The sequence below is a fragment of the Agelaius phoeniceus genome, chromosome 1, assembly GCF_051311805.1.
Source record: "Agelaius phoeniceus isolate bAgePho1 chromosome 1, bAgePho1.hap1, whole genome shotgun sequence".
Taxonomy (NCBI): Eukaryota; Metazoa; Chordata; class Aves; order Passeriformes; family Icteridae; genus Agelaius; species Agelaius phoeniceus.
In genome coordinates this window covers 117,019,340-117,038,331 of record NC_135265.1, presented here as the reverse complement: position 1 = coordinate 117,038,331, position 18,992 = coordinate 117,019,340, and the positions used below count along the sequence as shown (strand labels likewise).

At 42.6% G+C, this 18,992-nt stretch overlaps 1 protein-coding gene across 1 annotated transcript in view; it reads right to left on the bottom strand.

The window, feature by feature from the left end:
* The window catches only part of RAB2A (RAB2A, member RAS oncogene family), a 43,615-nt gene extending 27,697 nt beyond the window's left edge, over positions 1–15,918 (bottom strand). The window contains exons 1-3 of the mRNA XM_054633975.2: positions 15,556–15,918; positions 3,481–3,552; positions 1–68 (exon numbers count right to left, since the gene is read on the bottom strand). Of these exons, the coding sequence (XP_054489950.1) occupies positions 1–68; positions 3,481–3,552; positions 15,556–15,601 (186 nt within the window). The 5' untranslated portion in view covers positions 15,602–15,918. The remainder of the gene's footprint in view (positions 69–3,480; positions 3,553–15,555) is intronic.
* Between the last annotated feature and the right edge of the window lie 3,074 nt (positions 15,919–18,992).

The following is an 18,992-nucleotide window of genomic DNA, read 5'->3' as shown; positions in this document are numbered from 1 at the left end:
CGTATCCCATATCTGAAGCTTTATCTGTTTTCCATCAATAGTGATCATTCGAGCCCCAAATTCTACACCTGAATAGATTTTACAAAACATTACATTATTAGCACATATCAGAAAGAAGAATGTCAAGTACTACAAAAGCAAGAACATAAGTTTAAATTCAGTCAATGCTGTAGGAAAATAATCTCTTTCACAACCTGCTTTTAGCAAATTTTCCAGCAGCTTGAAAAAGCTTTCTAGAAGAAAGGTAACTGTTACTGTCCAAGTGTCTGGGACGCATTTCCAACAAAGGTTTCCAAACCACTTAGTAGCTCTAGATTAGAGGGAGAAACACACCCCTTTGAATTTAAACAGGAAATTGAATAGTCACAGTTATTTTAACACTCTACCAATGACAGATTGCTGGGGCCAGTTTAGAAGAAATTCAACCTACCATTCCTTATCAATAAAATGATCCATTAAGGGAGCATACAAAGTCACCTTTGACAAGATAAATTTTATTACTGTATTAGTTAAAATCCACCTGTCTTTATGAAAAAAAAAACTTCCAAAATTCTAGCTAGTTAAAGATCAAGTTTTATAACTAAGGGGAAAAAAAGTGTGTTCCAAATAAACAAAAGTAACTTCTTCAGTAAAAAATTCAGCCTTCTATACCATTTTAAAAGCACTTGAGATCATTAACAAAGTCAAGTATGAATTGAGGCCATTCATGCAGCAGTTAAAATCTAACAAATGGCTAGAGATAGTGGACATATTTAAATACTATCATGCTTCCATTAATCTATAACCATTATTTAAAAAAAAAGATCTGCTAGCTGAAGTTTCACTAAAATTGGTCACTGTCTAGACGTGGACCCAAGACATTCAGTTACGCAGACCTGAGTTGAAATATTCCAAATTTCTTTTCAAGAGCTTGCTTAGAATATTTGAGGGTGCAGTGTTGCTTCCTGTGGAATGACTTTTGGTGAAAGGGGCAGAGTTCCCCAACACGATATTGCAGCCAAATAAAAGCCATTGGCCAAAGACCATTGTGCTCTTCAGCAACCAAATAATTTGCAGCAACTGTATGCAAAGAAATTGAAAGAATGGAGCTGGAGAGGCAGCAAGGAGGAAGCAGGTGAATGACACTGCTCTTCCTGAAGTTGACTGCAAAGCCAGGGGAAGGTCCTTGGACTACTACACATGTAGAAACTGAAGTTTTACCTGATCTCAAAATGTGACTATAGAGCTGCTGATTTAAACTCAGTGATCATCTTAAATGTTTAGTTTCTGCAAACAACCCCATAAAAAATGAAAAGGATATTTATCTTATTTCATCAAAATATATGCCAGGAAAAAATACTGAATTTTAAAAAACACAAACAGTTTAATGGCAAGCTTGTTCTCAAGGAAGGAATAGAAGCTGATCATGTTTATAATAAAGGTGTGTCCTACAGGCAGTGGGCAAAACAGCTAGAATGTTTACAATGGTTTATTTAATCAACACATTTTGGGGACTTTTAATACAACCATTAGGGCATTTATTTGTTAAATTCAACCCACTCCATCTCCCCACAGGGGCATTCATATGACTTTGAACCCACGTTCTTTATTTATCTGTCTTTCCAAATCTCTTTGGGCAATTGGGAGAACCTGGCCAAAATACACACATGCCCTCACTGTTAAGGAGGCATTTCCAGCCTCTTTCGATGCCTTTAGGGACTACCTAAAAACAGAGGCCAGACAAAACCAAGGGGCATAAAAAGCAGTTATATTTATTGAAGGGCCTTCAGGTACATTTTGGGCAGATAAAGCCCTCCCCCCCCCCCCCCCCCCCAGGGGCTACACCCAAAAACGGATGACCAGTTGACCAGTCATGTGTTTTCATACTTTTGTAAGTTTGGGCCATTTGCATATTGGGGGCTAATTTTCCAATTACAGCGTCAGGTAATGAACTCATTTACCCCAAGTTTGCTCCCCTCCCCAAATCACTTCTGTTTATGTTTTCAGGGCCTGAGACAGTACGGTGTCTTTGATTTCCAGACCTAGAGAGGAACTGTTTTGTCTGACCAAAATTTGAAAACAGTAGCTAACACTGTATATGGAGTTTAGAGTTATACTAAAGAATTGCAGGATTAGAAATACCTGAAAAATATAAAAGCTAAAATCCTTCTTCCCTCCTTTTCAAGCAGCTTCCCAGGCTCTATTACTACATTCCTCACTATGTAGCTTCTAGGTTAACCGCCTCATCTTACTAGCTTCAATTTCTGCCCCGCTCCCAGATTTCAGCTAACTGTATGCCAAGCAAGGAACTGGCACTACAACCACCCTGCTGAGGTGAAGCTGTTCCCCAGTGCCTATCAGTCTGAGGTTACAGGGCTGCCAAATGTATGAGTGATGTATAATGTGTCATATATTTGGCAGGCCTAAAGAAGAAAGTATGATAATAAGTCATGCCTCCCTAAAGTACTCAGGCTCTTTATTCAGTCAGCCTATCTGCTGCCAAGACCTCACAAATATTCAAAAACTCATGTTAGCCAAAGAAATTGAACTATACAACAGGCACACACAAGGTGTGGAAGGACTGTCAAGAGAAAGATAATTCATAATCAAGCCACCTGATACATTCCGTTACATGAAGAAAATCTGTTTGTATTTCAAGCAGCTATTTCAGTACTCCCAAACATAGGAAGCCTACCTACTCCAGGGCACAAACTAAAAATAGAGACTAGGATACATTTTGTGCAAGGCTCATGATTAAAGCTGATAGGTTCCTTGAAAGAACATGAACAAGTTGAAAGGTTCTGCAACCTCCTCTGAGACTAGCATCTGTTATGCTTAACATCAAAACTGATCTGCAGACTAAATCTGCCCTAGAATTTACTACTACACAATTCATCTTATTTTGTGTGGAAAGATAAATAAAAGTTGGTATTATTTACTGTAGTTAGATCAGAGGCAATGCATCAACATGTATACATTCCCCTGGTATCAAATCACACCAAACACAAATGGTCCACATCCAGTTGAAGAGTTGGGAAAGAAAATCCCTATCCTTTCCAAAAGCAAATACATTCACACTTCAGTCCTCTATTCAAAAGTTAGTCTCCCCAAATAATTTTTTTTATTCATCTTTAAGGGTAACTTTGCTACAGTTTATCTCTAACTTGTCTTCAAGGTTTTGTGGCTAGGGTACTTTACGTTCCCTACCGAAAAAATGCCACTTCCGTGCATTTCAAGCTTGTACATTTTTCTGTGCCTGCTTTTCTGAAGAAAGTGTTTAGATACTGCAGCTATGAACTTCTTAAATTGTTTCAGATTGCACCCTCCCAATAAAAAACCCCAAACTGACTTTACAAGCTAAAAAATACTCATTAGCCAGAGATTCACTGCCACCTTAATACAGCACAAATCCTGCACTTCTGCAGCACAACAAACTCATAAATGCATGCTGAGGTACCCTGACCACTTAACTACTAATAATGCAGCACAAAAAGGACCTACCAATAGTGAGATCGTGGACTGGTTGAAACCGCTTGTCTGTGAACTGTAACAATAAACATGATTTCCCAACACCTAAAAGAAAGAAAAGAAATAAGTGTTAAACAAATTTTTAAAGAAGTCTGTAAAGGACCAATAGAAATTAAGGAAATATTACACATTGCTTAAAATTAATTACTGGAACCGAAGGTATTAGAACTCATACTTTGAAGTGGACGAAACTTTTTAATTGCAGCTTTAAAAGTTCTAGAAACATTATAGTCAAAGCAGTTATTTTCAAAAATTGAACAAAAATTAATTTATTCTTTTGAAAAATAGTTCTGCTTTAAAAGTAAGTGGAAAACAAGTTTTCACACAGACCTTCAAAGTACCATTTTACATCCTCTCTCCTCAATAACTACAGGGCTTGCTACTCCTCACAACCCTTTATCTGCTTCTCCTTTAGTACTTTCAGCTTTTTTCCAAGCTATTTCCTCAATAGCATCAGTCTCCCATCTACCTCTGTATTTATCCACTGAGGTAACCACAGTATGCTGCTGCCCACTGGTCCCCCACAGGCAAAAAGCACTCCAGGAAAAGTCAGGCAGGTAACACAAACACCGACCCCCTCAGACAACTCGTGTCAAAAATCATCATAACTATTTCCCATTACATGGACACTGGTCAGCAAATGGGCAATTTCTTCTGTATGTGAAAGCACAGAAAAGTAGAAGCTAATGCAGTCATCAGCAGGAGTACTCAAACTACCTAGGTTTGTAAATATACTATTTTTTACAGTTATTTTTTCTTTCTTTTACTTGGAGGGCTTATTCTTCCTGGTCTGTGCAGTCAAACTTCATCTTTTCAGCCCTTAAAATTTGACAGCAATATATTTGGATTAAACACTGAGCTATTATCACATAACATACTATATTGTAGCATCCAAGTTCCTGCTGTACTTTGTTTTATCTGTCCAGCAAGATAAAGCTATTCTAGCCACATACTAGAGGTCAGCAACAACTCACCATAAGCGACATATCTAGTAATAAAAGATAGCAAAACAAAGAGATAAGGAAAAGAGCCACACTACTGACAAAAGATACACATACCAGAAGTTTGCATATAGTGACACTGGCCTTTCTAGCACCAAATTCAACCAAGTTTTTTAGTATGGTTTAATAAGGAAACAAAGCCTACAGAAATATAATCACCACATATTTTATTTTCGACTTTAATTCTAAGACCAGTAGCCAGTTTCAACCAAATCTAACAGAAATAGGAAACCTGCATTTAGTTTTGTCATAAAATGAGTTGTGGCCAACTGATGGCACTCAGATTAATATCCCAAACAAGGCAGCAATCCCAACAGCCTAAGCCAGTTGCTAGTGCTGCTGTCTCTACTCTTTCCTACAGTATGCTCCAGTCCATTTCTCCACAAAGCTTAGATGAGTTCTGAAGTAATTTCAGTCATCTGCTGAGTTAGCATGCTAATCTGACAAGAGGAGTGACAAAGCAAACAGAAATGGCTTAATGCAGGGGCAGACAAGCCTAAGAGGTAGTTCAAATGAGGGAAAAGAAATGCAGCAGCCAGCAGATCAATAACAGTGGCATGGAACTGTAGTCCAAGGCAAAATTTGCAGCATCTGCCTTACTAGATTTATTTTCTTTAGCTTTCTGGCTTATGATGGCAAGCTGTCAGAACACAAGCAGCTTTGAAGCAGGTATAGATTCTGTCTCTAAAAAATTAGTTAACATAAGAGAAGTTGAGGAGGTGTAGGGGAAAGCACTGCAGGTAAAAAAGAAGCAGAAAGGCAGAATATGGGAGCTGTAGGGACAGAACACAAAACTGTACGAAATTTTAAAATATTATTAATTCTACTCAGAGAACAGCTCTTGTCACAGCTGGTGAGCGAGCCTACCAGGGGAGGGACTACACTAGATTTGCTGTTTGCAAACAGAGATGGGCTGGTGGGAGAAGTGGTGGTGACTGGAGGCCATCTGGAGCACAGTGATTATGACATAGAATTTTCAGTATTTGGTGAAACAAGGAGGGGCATCAATAAAACTTCCACACTGGACTTTCAGAGGGCAGATTTTGGCCAAGAGACTTACTCAGAGAGTTCCTTGGCGGGCAGCCCTTAAAAAGAAAGGAGTCCAGGAAGGACAGGCATGCTTCAAAACGAGTCTTGAAGGCACAGGAACAGACTAGACTGTCCCTGTGTGCTGAAAGGTGAGCCAACAAGGAAAATGACCAGCCTGGAAGAGTAAAGAGCTCTTGACTGAACTAAGGAAAAAAGAGGATGCATCACTTTTGGAAGGAGGGTCAGGTATCTCTGGAAATGCTTAAGGGAATTGCTAGGTCATGTAGGAAAAAAATTAGAGAGGCAAAAGTCCAGATAGACCTCAATCTGGCCACTTCTCTAAAGGACAATAAAAAATATTTTTATGAATACACTAATGGCAAAAGGAAGGGCAAGGACAACCTCTATTCTCTACAGATGTGAGAGGGAATTTAGTAACTAAAGATGAGGAAAAGGAAGAGTACTTAACACTTTCTTTGCCTCAGTTTTCAACAGAAAGACAGGCTGTCCTCAGGACAACTGTCCTCCTGGGCTGGTAGATGGTGTCAGGGAGCAGAATAGCCACTCTGTTATTCAGGATGAAGCAGTCAAACACCTGCTGAGCCACTAAGATGCTCACAGATCTATGGGAGCAGATGGGATCCATCTGGTGATGAGGGAGCCAGCACATGAGCTTGTGAAGGTGCTGTCATTTACCATGAGTCCTAGCTCAGCTGGGAGGTCCTAGATGACTGCAAGCTGGCCAGTGTGATGCCCATCCACAGGAAGGGCTGGAAAGGAGGATCTAGGAAACTACAGGCCAGTCAGTCTGACCTCAGTGCCCAGAAAGATTATGGAAAAGATCATCCTGAGTGCCACACAGCACCTACAGGATGGCCGGGGGATCAGACCCAGCCAGCATGGATTTAGGAGGGGCAGGTTGTGCTTGATCAACTTGATCTCCTTCTATGACCAGGTGACCCACCTGGTGGATCTGGGAAAGGCTGTAGATGTTGTCTACCTGGACTTCAGCAAGGCCTTTGACACTGTCTCCCACAATATCCTCCTGGAAAATCTGGTAGTCTACGGCTCTGACAGGTGCTCTCCTCACTGGGTCAACCACTGGCTGGATGGGCCCAGAGAGTGGTGGTGAACAGTGCTGCAGCCAGTGGTGTCCCCAGAGATCAGTGCTGGAGCCAGTCCTGTTTAATACCTTCACTGATCATCTGGATGAGGGGATGAGTCTTTCATCAGTAAATCTGCAGATGACACTAAGCTGGGAGTGTGTGCCAATCTTTTGGAAGGTAGGAGGGCTCCGCAGAGAGACCTGGAATGGTTGGATGGATGGGCAGAGTCTAACAGGATGAAGTTTAACAAGTCCAAGTGCCGAGTCCTGCATTTTGGCCACAACAACCCCCTGCAGTGCTACAGGCTGGGCATGGTGTGGCTGGACAGTGCCCAGGCAGAAAGGGACCTGGGGGTACTGGTCAAGAGCTGACTGAACATGAGCCAGCAGTGTGCCCTGCTGTGCCCTGGTGGCCAAGAAGGCCAAGGGCATCCTGGCCTGTGTCAGGAATAGTGTGGCCAGCAGGAGCAGGGAGGTCACTCTCCCCCTGTACTTGGTACTGGTGAGGCCACACTTTGAGTGCTGTGTCCAGTTCTGGGTCCCTCAGTTTGGGAAGGACTTTGAGAGGCTTGAGCACGTCCAGAGGAGGGCAACAAGGCTGGTGAGGGGCTTGGAACATAAGCCTTGTGAGGAACAACTGAGGGAGCTGGGAGTGTTTAGCCTGGAAATAGGAGAGACCTTATCACTCTCTACAATTCAGTGAAAGGTGATTGCAGTCAGGTGGGGGTTGGTCTCTTTCTCCAGGCAACCACTGACAGAATAAGAGGACACAGTCTTAAGCTGCATCAGGGGAAGTTTAGGTTAGACATCTGAAAAAAATTCTTCACTGAGTGATTGGGCAATGGAATTGTCTGCCCAGGGAGGTGGTGGAGTCACAATCCCTGGATGCGCTGAAAAAAAGACTGGACGCAGGACTCAGTGCCATGATTCAGTTGATGAGGAGGTGTCAGGTTAGGTCATAGGCTGGACTTAATGATCTCAAAGGTCTTTTCCAACCTAGGTGATTCTGTGAACAGTGTTTGTATACACAGATAACTTTTATATCACCAATTAAATAAAACTACCCCATTGGAGAACATAATCACCACCTCACTTAAAAAAAACCTGCAAGTCACACCAGAGATAGCTTTTGCCATTAACCTTGCAAAGCGATTTCAGTTTCAATGGATAAAACCTTAAACCAATCCAATATTCCTGCACAAATCTTACAAATGTTGGAACATTTCAACATCTAATCAACAAAACGACATTTTATTAGGTATTCCAGCACTAGTTCTCAAGTGGCAATCTGATATTTCTTCTCCTTCTAAGGCTGGTGACCAAGTCAGTTGAATTGAGCCTACAAACACCAGCCTCAGCAGAGTGAAGATGACAGACAAGCACAGCCCCTTTGATGCAGGCTCTGTCTCAGACTGGCACAAGATGACTGCACTTCTAGTCACTCCTCCATAGCAGTCCTTTTAGGAGCAGACTGCAGACTGATGGGCTCACACAGAGAAAGCAAAGAAATAACTAGCTTCTCTTTAATGCCATTCTTGCTGGTTCAGAACCTTCCAACAAAAAACCCCATCTCAAAGTCCCTAAGTTTTGTACTCCTGTTGACTGAAATACAGGTTTCATTTTAATTTTATGGTTTTCAGATACTGCATGTTCATATCACAAAAGTTCTTATGAAAATAGTTTGTAGTCCAAATCACTTCCAGGGCTTGAGCTAAGTCCCCTATCATAGACAGGAACATGTATCACAAACAGGAGCTTATATGAATGCCTGAGTAGTTTACCACCTTGTGACATAAACAGATGCAGCAAAGATCAGTTAACAGCTGCAGGCAGCTAATTGTATGGCATGCAGGTGGTTTAAAATAACTACACCGGTTAACTCTAAGAACAGAGTGGCTGCTTACCAGGTATCTTGTTCACTTAGCACTGTAAATATTACACCTGAAATGAGGCAGACACTGTGAGAAGCAGCTGAGAACATCTTGATGACAGTCAATTGCAGAATGCAAAAGGGATAGATTCAGTTATTTATCAATCCATTCTCCATTTTACTAACATAATTATTTGAATATATCTTCAGATAAACCACCCCAGAAAAAAAAAATCTAGTGTTTTCATATGAGAGAGCTTGGATACCCTTGAACAACCACAGTAAACAAAAGCTCTTGCTTAGGAACAAATGAAAACAATGGATTATGTGCTCAGAGGGAAGGCAGCTTGCTTCTTTGCAAGTGCCTGTTTTAGGATCCCTTCATTGCTTCCTAGCACTCAAACCATGATGGGAGTAGAACTTGTGCTACAGCAATTTTACCCTCCAGCCCTAAATTCTGAGCCAGAAGACTGAGCTGATTCTCTAAATTCCTCTACCTCCCTTAACAGCTTCCTCTTAATCTGGGTGCAACTCTGCAGTCAGTTTCCTTAGACAAAGGATTGCCAGAACATTGCTGTTGTCCACTTTGGCCCAGCTTCAACACAGCCCTTCCTTATATACTTGTGTTTATTTCAGGGCTCAGCAGTAAAGCTACCCTTCTCACTCATATGCAACAAGCTACACCAAGAAATGAATCCAGGACAGTGCTACACTCATCCAAAACACCAGTATGTGCATGAGACTAGGGCTACAGCAAAGGGAATGGTTCTTCTTTTCAGTAATAGGCTGCACTCATAGCACTTAAAAAAAAAAAAAGGCAGCTCAGGAACAACAGCACAGGTGATGGTACAGCTGAGCAAGTTTTTGGCTAAGAGAGCTGATTTGCTTCCTTCTCCCTTTCTTGATTACCTGTGAATAGGGCAAAGAAAGTTCAGTTACTGGCTGCAGAGTCAGGTGTGCACTACTGAATATAAGGAGAACTTCCAGGCTTTTTTTACCTCTAGACAAAACTCATCAGTGTTCCTTCCACTGACGTTTGCCTTGAAAAGCTGACCTGATTCAAAACTAATAATGTGTCAAAAAAGAGGGTAGGGGGAGGTTGAGTTTCCTTGCTTGCTCACCTAAGCACCAGTATAGCCCCAGAAAGGTGACAGAGGAAAAGAACTGCAGTAGTAGTCCTCTCAACCATGGAATAAAAACTGAATGCTAAAGAAAATCTCCTATGTTACTCTGCCTGCGGTCTCTGGTGAGTAGACACACTCCTTCCCACACACCTCCACCTCCTTACCCAAAAGGGCTCTTGCACTCTTTTAAGCATACCTACTATTTGTTTAGTTTTGTTTTTCAAATCATCTTCGTGAGCTGAGCTGGCTCTTTGAAGGATCACACAAGCAGTGATGCTGAGAGCTAAGAGGCAGCAGAGCTCATAGTTGAGACAAGAAGTGGTAACAAGGTCTACTCGTTTTGGCAGCAGATAAACCCTGGATTAATTCAACAGTCTCACAGAACTGTTTTTCTTGTACTTGATGATGATCAATCAGTCCACCACACACAGAGATGAAGACCTACTTCCCTTTGATATTTTGCTCACACTAATCTTCCTAGATCCAGTTTCCTTCCTTGAAAGTACTCCAGACTGTGGAAAGCACAACCACAAGACCAAATCACATGGTTCAGCCACTAAGTGAAAAGCTAACCTAAAAAGAAGGTGGTTTTCTACTGCATTAGTGGGTGGATCCAGATCATGGCAGACTATCAAAGTCACCACAAGGTAAGGGGAGCAAGAACTCCTCCTTTCACATGTAACCAACTATATCAGCTTGGATGTCCATGAAACCAGTGCCACAAAAACAACCAAGCTGAAACAAGCTTCTTGCTTTCTTACCTTCCTTTAGAAAAACAGACAAAAATAAATCTTAAAAATAGGGTAACACAGTTTCAAATAATGGGCAGGATTATATATATGATTATTTTATATATATACATATTATATATAAAAATAGATTATTATCTAGATGATACATATAAGAACCCAGATTTTAAAACTAACTTTGATTTTAACCAGGTAATTACACATTACAAATGTCACAAGATATATACCTTTAACCTGGTTTATGAGATACTTTTAGTTCTTTCCAGTAGTCTGCAGAGCTTCCAGATGTTTCATAAGCCCTTTTCTTATCACAGGCTGCAATTCATTCCCTCTCTCATCCCTTTTTAACCACAGCAGCTTTATCAAACTTTGGAAAGTGCAGTATTACCTTTTCGTGGGCCTAGGCATAACAAGACATGAACCTAAAGCAAAGATTTTTCTTAACCTCTTCTCAGTCAGTTATGTTTTAGTCAGAACTCTACCATCAAGCAGAAAAGCTTTATTTAAATTTATTGGAAGGACAAATGAAAACATTCCGAACTGTCACATACAGAGCAAAGGGAGCTCATTTACAAATGTAAGCATGGACAAAAACAGAAGAAAAACAACCTCTAGAGTCCTTCATGCTGCCTATGTAATTTCAGGAAAAGTAATAAAATGGCTCTTTTAAAGCTGATTTAGCGTCAACACTTAAACATTTTCAATAGCATATTTAAAGCCAATGATGTAAATTTTTCCTTTCTACATAAGAATTAGCACAGGCATACAAAGTTAAAGGAGCTGTTCAGCTTTACCATACTGCAGTTTGTATGGCACTGCTCCACTGCTAACTATATGTTTTAAAGGTAAGTAAAAATTATTTCCAAATAAAATTAAGCTACATTTGAGTCTATAAAAAAACTTCATGTTCTGCATGGTCACAAACCACTTAGAAACTGGCAGCCATTCATAATAACATGGTTTTAGATGAAATTGGAGGCTGGGTTAGATTTTTTTGAGTGGCAAGATGTCTGGGCTTTCTTTTAAAGGAAGTGTTAAGAATTAGTAGAAGTGTGCAGACAGCCACTTGTTTCAGCAGCCTCATGAAACCTTTTGTAAGGATATATAGTTATATATAAGAGGCTAAGAGGATGTTCTTATACAATACCTAATATCTGCTCTTTTGGGATTAAAGCATAATTGAAAGGGTCTCAAAGCAAGATATAAGTAGTACAGACCAGTACTCTGGTTTTCAGCACAAACAAGTTCACAAGCTATTGCAGGACATTAACATCAGCTCTGGTGAGATGAAAACCAGTTTAGCCAAGAAGTACTACTACATACTTAGAGAAAATAAGGGCAAAAGACTCTAATCATACACATTACTAGCTACTAATAGCTGCTGTTGCAGAGCAAAGAGCAAAGACATTAGAAGTATTTCACAAAGAGGATTGAAAAATAAATTCGATTGCTTAATTTCAACATTTGAAAGTCTCCTAGACAAGCGAAATGGTTGACTAGACAGCTTACTTTACTCTAGAGAGTGAGAATTAGATCACCAAGCAACTATATTTTCTTTCATCATCACCTCCTAATAGGAATAACTTAGAGACACTCTTGGTCCAGGAGCAGCAACTGTCCGCTGAAACGGAAAGGCGAGTGAAAGTCCATTATGCAAAAAGCCCAGAGAGCTGCTGCAGTAACACATTTAAGAAAAGCAGGTGGACATGCTCATGGAAAATGCAGCAACACTGATCATAAAAATACACTGAGATAGGCTGCAACTGACAAGTTATGTTGGTGGCAAGAAATTTGACCATTGCAAAACTAGTACTTGAGGTGTCCTAAAGTTCAAGAGCATTCTCTGTTGGAATCTAGCAAACACACTCTAATATAAGAAAATTCTGATTAATGTGTATTATTCTGAAAAAAGTATTCCAGCTGTCATCTTCACAGAAATCTTGTTATCATTCCCAGTTTATTACCACATGGTACATTACTGATAACAAACATATAAGTAAAGATTTTACCATTACATAGAAAAAAACTAAAAGAAAAAAATGACAGTCAGTCACCAACTGCACAAACAAACAATTCTCATATGCCAACAGTATTTATCCTAGCTCAGATCAAAGATCATCTCAACTTCAACTGATGGCCAAAGGTGGATGTATAGGGAAGAGTGGATGAAGACACCAATCAAAATCAAAGACACCATCAACCATAAAAGCAAAGATCTCAGAGGTACACCCCTACGCAGCATGCATCACTCATGCTTCTAAATTCATTTGCAAACTCCTATAATGCTTTGGAAATAGCCAGATCAAAGGATTTTTCCTGGTAAACTCTCACAGTAGTCAGCATTACATAGTACTTGGATTTTTCTCTTAAAACTCCACAGCTACGGCCCCACTGCTACAATGTAAAAACTACACAGATTTGTGGCAATGTTCTTTAGCACCTGGAATACAGCCATGCCATTTCAGGTCTCTCCCATAACAGAAAACTAACTAGATCCTAAACCAGTTCCAATTATACAGAACACCATTTTTAAATATTAAAAAACTCAGTTAAGAACTAGATTAGGAGCAATTCCATGTTCATAAAGCTACCATGCCTGAAGTACCAGAGAAAGAAGTCAGTGAATGACAATGACCAATGAGACAGGGAATGCAAAGGGACAAGAACTGTTGAGCATAAGGCAGTCTTGCAGAGTCAGTCTCTGTGGCTGTCATTTTAAGAGACTGAGATCATCCTGAATTCCTGTGTTTAAGCAAATGAAAGCATGTGGAATCACAATTCAGAGAAGGCACATAGAGGTGTCTTGTGTAACTCCAGGGGGGGTTTCATTGGTTTGCTTATGGATGGCACAACCTGCTTTGTTTTTTAGTGCTGAAAGAGGAGCTAAATGTTAACATCAGTCCTCAGCTGAGTCTCTTAGTTTTCTCCTACAGTTTGTTTACAACTAACTGCTGAGTCACCAGGCAGCTGAGGCATTTCCAAAGACTCTAAATCAAATACCAGAAACAAATTTCTTGATTGCTATTAAATCTACATGGTCTCCAAGGCCATATCTTCTCTGGCTGGAACACTGTGGGAATCCACCACAGGAACTGAAGAGGACAGTCACCATCCACTCTTAATTTCCACTGTCAGAACTTTGAGTTCACTTGCCTTCATCTGAGGAAGAGCAGTAATACCCAGACTACCACCACCATCTTGGCAACTGTGCACAACATAAATTGGCTCTTCAGCACTTGCTCTATTACAATACTTAAAAGACTCACAGGAGATCTAAATAAAAGCAAAACCAACTTACCACTATCGACATATTCAATTCACTTCAAAAATAATCATTGCAGTAGCTTTAATTAGCTTCCTGTAGCAACTCAAGAATACAAGCCACAAGAATTAAAAAAAAAAAAACTAACCAAAAAGCCAACAGCAAAACTATGAGCTGTTTTCCTCTCTGTGTTTCCTTTCTCTTACTCTTCTGATATTTGGCTCTTAAGCAGCTGCAACAACTTCAGAAATGACACATCCATTCTGTATTTCACATTTCAAGCAACTCAAATTCAAGAGTGCAGTACAGACCACTACACCGAGGATATTTCTTTGTAAAAATTTAATCAGCATACAATCAATATACCAAAGCAACTGTAAGCTGCTGTGTACCACTTTAGTGACTACAGTTTTTAGAGATGCACCAGAATTAGCTACCTGTTCTGAACTGTCATTCTGAACTGTGCACTACCATCTTGCATCACCCCAGCCTGACAAACCTCTTCTTACTTCTCCTGAATTTGCACAGGTAATATCCTGTTGTCCTGTCCTGGCTTGATGAACTGTCACTCAAGTGAACACTCCACAAAAATCAGAATTTTCAGTTATCATCTACAGCCTAAGGCTTCCAACATGGTCATTACAGCTGTGATATATTTCTAACAATTCACCTGTACTACATCTGCTACTGCAGAACCTAAAAAAGCTTTCAGAGTTTAAATGTACAATTAAAAAGCAGATAAAAGTCACATAGTAGTTGCACCCAGTGTATTTAACAACCTCATGTGTAATGCAACTACAATGTATAATTATACTCCACCAACAGATAATTTGGTTCATAGGTATGAAGTATGAAGGCATCCTCAGAATGGCACCTAAAAAAACAGGTGTGTCATCAAACTTATTTGAGAAGGCATTTAGACAGGTATGAGGAAAACAACAAGGGAAACACACAATACACAGGCACAATGGTTAACTAAGTTAGCTACCTTGTCCTGACAATAGTTTGATCAAAGTATGCTACTCCTATCCATACTAGGCTGAAGAAGCATACAACATATTGGCAAAGGGGCTTCAAGCAGCAATTCTTATCAGCATATGGCTCTGCCAACAGCATTTGTAAGCACTATTATTTGTCACACAGCAGCCAGTAACAAATAGAACGGAGTAAGTTTTTGAGAAATGTTCAAGGCTAGGTTGGATGGGGCTATGGTCTAGTGGGAGCTGTTCCTGTCCATACCAGGGGGTGTTGTGACTAGATCATCTTTAAGCGTCAGTCCAATCCCCTGATATTCTATGAGTCAATATGTTTTTAAAAAGTGACAAGAAACATCTGGAAAAGCAGTGGTGTGTGTACATACATACACATAAAAAAGAGGTCCCTATAAATTAGACTGGAAGAGCCAGTGCTTTTAATTCTGCTTTGACAGCGTGTCTCCACACAGTTTGTTACAGCAGCTCCAGCCGAGACTGGAAAGAGCATCCTTGCAGCCCGAGCTGAAGGTAACTCGCAGCAATGAGACAGAAACTCATCACAAAACTGCGGGGAGGAGTGTGGCCTCACTACCACAAGGCTGCAAACCACGGGCACTACCCAGGTTTAGGTTTAGTTGTGACAGCGCCTTCTCCCTCTCGGCTGGCCCGCTCTGCCGCCGCAGCCAAGGCCGTGACACAGCCCGAGCTGCCCCGCGGCCCGTCAGCCAGGCCCGGAGGCCCAAGGCCGTCGGGAGACAAGGCCGAGGCCGCGGGCGGGGCCCGGCGCAGAGGCGGGGGGGAGACACCGCCTCTTCCTCGCGCGGAGCCACCACGTCGGCGGCACTGCCAACACTGCGGAAATGGGCGCGGGGAGCCGGGCCTTCCTCTCCGTCTCCGGCCCCGCTCCGGCGCGGCCCGGGCCGGGCTCACCCACCTGTGTCTCCGATGATGATGTACTTGAAGAGGTACGCGTAGGCCATGGCCGCTCCCGGGCTGCCGCTCCCGGGCTGTCCCGCTCTCGCTCCGGCGTGACGCGCGCGCTCGCCGCCCGGGCTCGCGCTGCGGAGAGGCGGAAACGGGTTAACGGCCCCCGGGCGGCGCCTCCGCCCGCTCGCTCCCTCCTACCTCCGCCCCCGCGCCGCCGCTGACGGAGGGGCTCTGCTCGCCCGGTCCTGCTGTCCGCCCTCCCTCGCTCCCTCCCACCGCGGCCCCGCAGGCGCCGGGAAAGCCAGAACGCGGCGGCGGCGGCGAGAACAATAAACAGGCGCCGAGCGGCCCCCGGACCCTCCGGCGACGTCAGTGCCCGCCCCCTCACGGCGCCCCGCCTCCGACCCGGAAATGCTGAGGCGCGAGGCCGCCTCCCGCCGCGCATGGGGCGGAGCCTCGGCCCCCGCCCCGCCGGACTGAGGGCGGCGGCGGCGGCTCCGGGCCGGGGGCTTTGGGGAGATGCCGTCCCTGAGCCCAGAAGCCATCGGGCTGGGAAAGAACTCTGGGGTCATCAAGCCCTACCCGTGACCAAACACCACCATGTCAACTAGACCGGGGCACTGAGCGCCACGTCTTTCTTTCCAGGGACGGTGACTCCATCACCTCCTTCGGCAGCCCATCCCAATGTCTAAGCACCCTTTCTGTGAAAAAGTTCTTCCTAATCTCCAACCTCAATCTCCCCTGGTACAGTTTGACATTTTGTCCTGTCATACTGTCGCTGGTCGCCTGGGAGAGGCAGCCGACTCTCAGCTGGTTGTAACCTCCTTTCAGGGAGTTGTAAAGACTGAGGTCAGCCCTGAGCCTCTTTTTTTGGCCAGACTAAACCCCAGCTCCCTCAGCCACTCCTCACGGGATTGATGGTCCAGACTCGTAGCCCTTCCTTGGACCAGCTCCAGCACCTCAATATCCTTCCTAAATTGAGAGGCCCAAAGCATAAATCCTCTGAGAATAGCCAGCAATGAGCTGTTTGGTAGAAGTGTATCTTCATCATATGAGTTCTGGCCTGAAAGGGTTTTTTCCCTTTCTGTTTCTGTGTTTCCTCACTGAACTGAAAGCAATGAGCCAGGGGAGTAACCTAAATTCACAGCTGGTGTTTAGGACTTTGATTCCTTAGAGTTCACATGGGATTGGTGAGCTGGAAGAGGCTTCAAGGTCTTCCATAGTCTCAGCTGCTTCATGAGGTGTCAGAGGTACCCTGACCTTTGGACCTGGAGCAGTCAAAGGCAGCCTGGCTCACCTATCACATCCATACTGAGGCTACACCAGATGCCTGGCAAGGGTAAATGTGGCACTCCAGTCAGGTCATGCTGGTGATGCTTTGGGATTCCCTTCAGCTCAGCTGTTTTTGGGCTGGGGGTACTGTTCAACAGCATTTGGCACATTCTTCATATAAACTGACATTTTACTCCCCTTCTGGCTCTCTGGTACAATGGGAGTAAAAGGTCTTCTAACTTTATAGAGGATTTTATTTGTGGTCAACAGCTTGGACAACATTGCCCTACATGGCTTCTAAAAGGTGTGCATCCAACTTATTTGTAAAAACTTTCAATAAAGCTTATTGTGCCAAATCCTGTTGTCATATTTCATGACCTGAAATCCAAAATGAAGTTTTTTTTAAAAAAATCAAAAATCTTGTCTATGTGGATGGGCAGGCCCCCCTCCCCCCTGCCCCAAACAATACTAGAAATCCTTTATATATTCTAAACATATCTACCTTTTCCACATGAAAAATTCTCAGATGTTTGCCATTGTCAGAAGTTTGCCTCCCCTGTGCTTCTCCTAATTTCTCAATGCTATTTATTAAGCGTAGATCCCAAAACAGCATTTTTCACATGTATCTAACCAGTCCCATCACCTCAAGAGTATCTCCAGTCTTGCCCCTCTCTGAACGTTTTTGTTTTTTTTTTTTAATTAACAACATCTGAATTTACTTTTGATACTAGATCTCTATTCTAGACAGTTACTGCTCAAATGTATCCATACATTTGGTATTTCCCCATTAGCACTGTTTTTCCCCTTGCTAAATTTCAATAATTTTGATCATGGCCACTCAGTTTAGCAAAAATATTTGATTTTTTTCTCTTTTCATATTATCTCTGCCATTTTGTTGTCCAGGCTGTTCATGACAATATTGAATAGGTCTTGCATGGACAGGACAGGACATTGAGAAGTGGCATATAAAATTTTGTCCTAGTTTAAAAGCCCTCTTCACACTGAAAAGAGGCATTTCTCTATTATTTTATTTGCAAGTAGTTTTGATGTACATTTTTGTTAATAAACAATTCCTAGCCAGAATGAGTTTTCTCAGAGAAGCAGGTTTTTGCCTTGCTTCCTATTCAAGTTAGGCTTCTGTTTTCACATATCCCTGTGTGTCTCTGTTTCCTGCCCTAATAATGATCATGAAGTCTGGCATCTGGATGGAGCAGGGTACCTCAGCTGAAGGAAAGACTGCAGTTGGGGTCAGCTGTCAAACCCAATCAAGAATTCACACTAAAACAAGTCTTCTCAAGTGCTTCCTCAGCAGCTAAGCCCTTCAGCTGGCATTCTGAACCCATGCTGTTGGCATGGGTTTGTGTGACCTCAGCCCCTGGAGACAAAGCTGTAGGAGATCAGGCCATAAGCAGATAAGACCTCATCCAGTATAAGTAAAGGTTGCTCTGCTAGGGATGGGGCAGCTCTGCTCCTCCTACTCTGCTTGTGGACCCTCTCTTGTTCTAGCACTGTCAGAGTCATCTGCTGAATAGAAGAGGCTAAGCAATCATTTTTTTATATTAGCTTTCAGGCAAAATCATCCTGGGTTCCACAGCCACACCAACAAACTAAATAACCTCATCAGTTGGATCCCGTCTCTGTCCATGCATCCTCACTGCTCCCAAAGGGCCCTGTTGTTGTGAAGGCTAAAGCTCACTCTGTGAGGTCAGTCATGCAGACAGGTATCAACTCTCTAGGTGAGCTCTCTCCTGTAGCTGCCTCCCCTGTGATTGGCAGGATGAGGTAGCACCATGTGGGCTTTCGTGTCCTTCACCTTTCCTTCAGAGCTCTGTTTTTGTTCATCACATGCTCCAAGTCTATTAGTGCTACTGGGGATTCCTACATGATTGAGCCACAAACGCTCAGTATTACTCTGAGGGTTGGTCAAGTCTTGACAATCTGTCCTCAACATCCCAGGGTGTTAAGTTTCAAGTGTGTTTGATGGTGACAGACTTTTTAATAGGACTGTAGTGATAGGATAAGGGGTTTTAAACTAAGAGAAGAGAGATTTAGACTAGATATGTGGGAATTATTTTTTTAGTGTAAGATTGGTGAAGCACTGGAAAAGATCACCCAGAGAGGTGGTAGAAGTCCCATCCCTGGCTGGAGAGGGCTCTGAGCAACCCGATTAGG